This window comes from Malaya genurostris, chromosome 1, assembly GCF_030247185.1.
Source record: "Malaya genurostris strain Urasoe2022 chromosome 1, Malgen_1.1, whole genome shotgun sequence".
Taxonomy (NCBI): Eukaryota; Metazoa; Arthropoda; class Insecta; order Diptera; family Culicidae; genus Malaya; species Malaya genurostris.
Window position 1 is genome coordinate 84,782,013 of NC_080570.1, and position 5,893 is coordinate 84,787,905.

Below are 5,893 nucleotides of genomic sequence, written 5' to 3' on the forward strand. Positions count from 1 at the left end.
GATGAGAAGGACCTGACCATAGCCCTCCTCAGAGCAGAAGTTAGGAAACTCCGAGCCTAGCGAGAAAACCCCACTGAGGAACAAGACAACAAGGCCCAGTCCCGGGAAATTCTGGAACCTCAAGCTGCACTAAAGCAAGCCACTCTCGATATGGCCAAATTACGAAAAGAGGTCCAAGAACTGCAAGGAAAACAGACCACCTCTCGATCAACCCGCAGCAAAAATCCCCTGGCGAAGAAAAACAGCGACGGCCCCACCCCGGCAAAGGTGAAAGCTCTTCCAGTTAACCACCAAGAAATACCGAAGACCGTAACAGCGGAGCTCCCCCGCAAAAACAAAGGAAAAGGAAACCGTAATGAAGCACGATCTTGCCATCGGCCAAACCGGCTGAGGGTCAGAAAACAAAAGGTCAGAAAGAGAAAAAATCGAGCAGTGCAAGCCCACCCGGCGTCCGAAACGAAGCCCCATACAATGACACCTTACAGCCTCAAAACTCTTCTTCCTCCTCCTTGGACTCGATTAGTATCTTCAATTACGTTCCCCCCACCCCAGAAGGGTTGACGATGGAAATCTCGAAATAAACAGCCGATGAATAACTATTGTAGACTTGATGAATTTCAACCAATCACTGTTGAACAATTGAAAATTATTTGTTTATATTTGAGAAAATCGACTGGTATTGACAATGTAAACTCAAAAGTGATACAGGATTGCTTTCATGTTACCGGACACGATCTACTGGTTTTAGTAAATGAATCGTGTACAACGGGACACGTGCCAAAAGTGTGGAAAGAATCTCTGGTGGTTCCTATCCCCAAGGTTACTGGAACGGATAAAGCCGAGGAGTACCGTTCCATTAACATGCTGCACACGCTGGAAAAAATTCTGGAACTTGTTGTTAAAGATCAGCTGATTAACTGTTTTAACTCTAACAGTTTTCTAATACCGGAACAATCGGGATATCGTAAGGGTCACTCTTGTGAATCCGCTTTGAACCTAGTATTGGCAAAATGGAAGGAGAAAATCGAAGCCAAAGAGAGTATTTTTGCTGTGTTCTTGGATCTGAAGAGAGCCTTTGAAACAATTTCAAGACCTTTATTGTTGCAGAAATTACGGCGTTTTGGCATCGGGGGAATGGCACATGAATGGTTTGAAAACTATTTATGCGGTAGATCTCAAAAGACTGTTTTTAACGGTGTAGTGCCTAGTTCCCTCGGCAATTCACTTGGTGTGCATCAGGGAAGTGTGTTAGGTCCTATTCTATTTATTATGTATATTAATGATATGAAGCGAGTCTTACGTTTCTGTGATATAAATTTGTTTGCTGATGATACTGTTCTGTTCATTACGGCTAAAGATGTCAATGAAGCTGCTGCACATTTAAACGAGGATCTAAGTTCGCTGGTTCGATGGTTAAAATTTAAGCAACTGAAACTAAACGTCGCGAAAACTAAATATATGGTTATTTCTTCTGTTAGCACCGGTCATGACGTCAATGTAAGAATTGATGGTGAAACTATTGATCGCGTTAAAGAAATGAAGTATCTTGAAGTCATAATTAATGAAAAGTTAACATTCAAATCTAATATTAATAACGTCATCAAGAAGATTGCCCGAAAGTACGGTATATTGTGTCGTTTGACAAATGACCCATCGATCCATAGTAAGATTCTTTTGTTTAAAACAGTCATTTCACATTGACTTTTGCCCATCCATTCTATTTCTTGCTAATAAAACACAAATCTTGAGATTACAGCAACTGCAAAATAAAATCATGCGATTAATTCTAAAATGTAGTAGATGTACCTCCTCAGATTTTCTACTGCACGCATTACAATGGCTTTCAGTAAAACAGAGAATTTACTACTTAATCATGGTATTTATTTTCAAGATATTAAATGGCATGCTGCCCCGATATTTGTGTGATCGAATATAAAGAGGAACTGATTTGCATACAATACTAGAAACGCATCTGATGCTAGAACACCAAGCTTTTTGTTAGCCAGATCGCAAAACTCATTATTGTACGAGGGAATAAGTTTTTTCAATTCGATGCCAAGAGAAATCAAACGCGCAACAACATTGGTGGAGTTCAAAAAGTTATGTATTTCACACATAAAGTCCGCTTTGTAAGCAAATATTTAGTTAGTTCAAATTTTTTAGATATTTTATTTTTTTTATGCATAACGAAGATTGTATTTTTTTTTGTTTATATATAATATTGTGAGACGTATTAAGTTACTATGTTTGGTGGAATTTTAGTTTGTTTGACAGTTAAAAATAATGAGCAGTCTACAAACGTTTGAGCCTCGCGCGCGAAGCTGTTGATGGAATTGGGCTTGGCTCTGCTCATCCGCAGTCTCGTTACTCCATCGTAGCTGATGTGTGTAGCGATGAACTGGTCCGGCGGGAAGGGTCAGGTGAATTACTGTCTGATACTGGTAAAGATATCGGGTTCGATTCCTGATGTGATCAAGGATCTTCCCGGGTTGGAAATTTTCTTGATTAACCCTGGATAGTAAATCCGAAATATTTGAATGTTATTTTGTGGTCAGTCGTTCTTTTGAAGAAGAATCTATACCTGCTAGATTAATCAGATCGTTTCCTTTGTTTACTGGTTAAGATTTGTGCAAAAATATTAATTATCATTTAGATAACTCGTTCTGCTCACACCTTTTGTAGGGGTATGAGGTGGAACCATTTAATTCAATGTCTTAGGTGAAATTTCAGAGGGGGCATCGAGTTGTCTCGCTTTGGCCTGACCGCGGCGAAGCGCTATTTTATTTAAACAACACACATTTTCTAGTCTTGATATACAGTATAAATTAGCATATGTCTACTTGGTACATCCGACTATGAAACGTATGAAATGAATTCTGATTGTTCATGTTATTTATGAATTTATAAATTTATTTTCAGCTCTGGATACAAATACTTTTCCGAAATATCAAATATTGCTGCAGTTCTATGTGTCGTGTATTGTCAAGAGTCAGTTTTTTTGTTAAATTTTGTTATTTCGACATTTTTTTTAATTGTAGCTATTCACCAAATTATCGGAACGAAGTTAAAACCTATCAAATACGGTACATGCTAAGGAATAGTCATACATTATGCATTATTACAGACAAATAAACAAATAAAAATATTACCGTTTTTTATTCGCGGGATAAAAAAAACAAAAAATCTGGCAAAAGATATGGTTAGTTTGAGTGTATTGTGAAGCGAGAAAAATCTGGCATTTGCCTGATAAATCTGTCAACATGGCAACGCTGCATACAAGATAATATTCAAAAGTTACGGGACTAATCAACTAGCGCGACTCCTAGTATTGCCATCTATCTGAAATTTTTATCCGTCAATTGTGTATCCCCCAGTGTTGTCGTATAAAATTTTCATGACATTTGGACGTTGAGATATCGCGCTAAACAGCACGTTTGTAGTGCCGGTCGGAATATGAGCATCGGACAAAGAGCCAACATTAAGTTTTATTTTAAACTTGGTAAAACTTTTACCGAAACTCAGCCATATTCACGAGTGGTTAAAACGTTTTCACGAGAGACGAAAGAACTTGGAAGACGATGAAGGTCCGGCCGGCCAAAAGATGTTGTGAACGAAAAAACACGGAAATTGTGCGTGAATTCATCGAAAAAGAGCCGCAATCATTCTAATCGGAATTACCAATTCATCGTATTTTGACAGGAATTTTTGGCCTCAGAAAGGTTTGTGCTGGATTTGGTCTGCACACTTCGAAACAACACGAAAAAGACCTCCAAAATCAACATTCAAGAGAGATCATTAAAGAGGCCAAAATGGATTCAAACTTTTTGTATTCGATTGTGACTGGTGACAAAACATGGTGCTTTGAATATGAGCCCGAAAGCAAGCGTCAAAGTGCGAAGTGGCTCTTTGTTTGATGCTCATTTTCCGATCAACACTACAAATGTACGTCCAAATGTCATGAAAATTTTATACAACATTGGAGGATTTTATTTCGTTTAGACATGCGTTGAGTATCGTGATGTCAGATCTCAACTAATAAATTCCTTGCATACTCAAGGTAACAGTTCGGCTGAAAAGTTCGTATCGTTGAATAGAAACACACATTTTTTTGCCAAAGTTCGTTTTTATTATTCAACATAATTGCCATCAGAGGCGATACAGCGATTATAGCGATCTTCCAACTTTTCGATACCATTTTTGTAGTACGATTTGTCCTTTGCCTCAAAATAGGCCTCAGTTTCAGCGATTTGGGTTCGATTCATCGCGTGCAGTCCACTCAGCTGACTGTCGATTGGACTCCGGAGTGAAGTGATGGAGCCATGTTTCGTCCATTGTTATATATCGACGAAACAAATCGGTTTTATTTCGATATAACAGCTCCAAACACTGCTCAGAATCATCAATTCGTTGTTGTTTTTGATCGATTGTGAGGCACCCATTTTGCACCAAGCTTTCTCATATCCAAATATTCGTGAATAATATGTCCAACACGTTCTTTTGATATCTTTAGGGTGCCAGCTATCTCGATCAACTTCACTTTACGGTCATTGAAAATCATTTTGTGGATTTTTTTCACGTTTTCATCGGTAACAGCCTCTTTTGGACGTCCACTGCGTTAATCGTCTTCGGTGCTCATATGACCAGTACGAAATTTTGCAAACCACTTACGAATTGTTGCTTCGCCCGGTGCAGAGTCTGGATAACACTCATCAAGCCATTTTTTGGTATCGGCGGCACTTTTTTTCATCAAAAAGTAGTGTTCCATCAACACACGAAATTCCTTTTTTTCCATTTTTTTCACAATAACAAAAGTAGCTTCACTCAAAATGCAATATCTCACAAACTAATAATCAGACAGCTGTCAAATTTATACACGTATCTTTTGAAGGTTGGTACTAACTGAAAATGGTATGGATTTAATTCTAGTGGTGCCCTCTTATAGAAACGATACGAACTTTTCAGCCGATCTGTTACGAGAAACAAACTTAGTTTTAATTATACTGTGCTTGGAACTGAACTGCAACGTGTGGATAACGTCAAGGATTTAGGTGTTATTCTGGATTAGAAACTAACATACACTCGTCATCTTGCGGCTATGATTGACAAAGGTCGGTTACTCGGATTTAGGAGATAACTTGTTTGGTAGCTTTTAGTAGTTCATTAATATTTATTGTCAGATGAGCATTATTAAATAAATAAACAAATAAAATAAATAAATAAATAAGATTGGTTCATTTTTAGCTGATTATATTAAATATTTATTGCAACAAACGTATCCACAGAGAAAAATCAAAAGTCTAGTTTTCTTGTTTCATGCAACAATATTTGCTATATTAAACCAAATTTTCATTTGTCACTATTTCAATAAAATAAATCGTTGCGTTTAGAGAAAGAAAAAACATTGGTTTTATCAAACCAGAATTTTTATTGTCACCTTATCAACCAAAAAATGTATCAAAAAGGCCAGGAATTTCAATATTTTATCTGCTTGTGAATTGTTGCAGAAAAGCGTCCATTTTAGGAATGTTAGAAGAATTTTGTTGCATAGTATATTATCTTTCTAGAAGGTCTAAGGAATTTTTTTCAAGTATGGAAATTAATTACACTAAATTAGTCTACTAAGGTCAAAAGAAAAACTAATTTTAGGTAGCCTTTGAAAAGACTGATTAGGTGATAATTCCAAAAAGTTTGATTGTCTCGGAGAAAAATTGGTCATATCACAACCCTTTTCGTTTTTAAAGAAACAACCAAATTTCCAATGATATTTTAGAAATCAGTAGATTTGTATTGCAAAGGTGAATTGTTGAGTATTAATCCAACCGCTTTCTTTAACATGTCAAAACTGCGCTTTTGATTGTGTAAGCGGTAATATTTAACGTACCGTATTGAAAGT

The 5,893-nt window shown here is 37.0% G+C and overlaps 1 protein-coding gene across 2 annotated transcripts in view; it reads left to right on the top strand.

Moving 5' to 3' along the window:
* Positions 1 to 3,143, top strand: part of LOC131440652 (GPI inositol-deacylase) — a 254,257-nt gene extending 251,114 nt beyond the window's left edge. For both annotated transcript variants that reach the window (XM_058612123.1, XM_058612122.1), the window contains exon 17: positions 2,920 to 3,143. In XM_058612123.1, coding sequence (XP_058468106.1) covers positions 2,920 to 3,094 — 175 coding nt within the window. In that variant the 3' untranslated portion in view covers positions 3,095 to 3,143. The remainder of the gene's footprint in view (positions 1 to 2,919) is intronic.
* Positions 3,144 to 5,893: the final 2,750 nt, after the last annotated feature.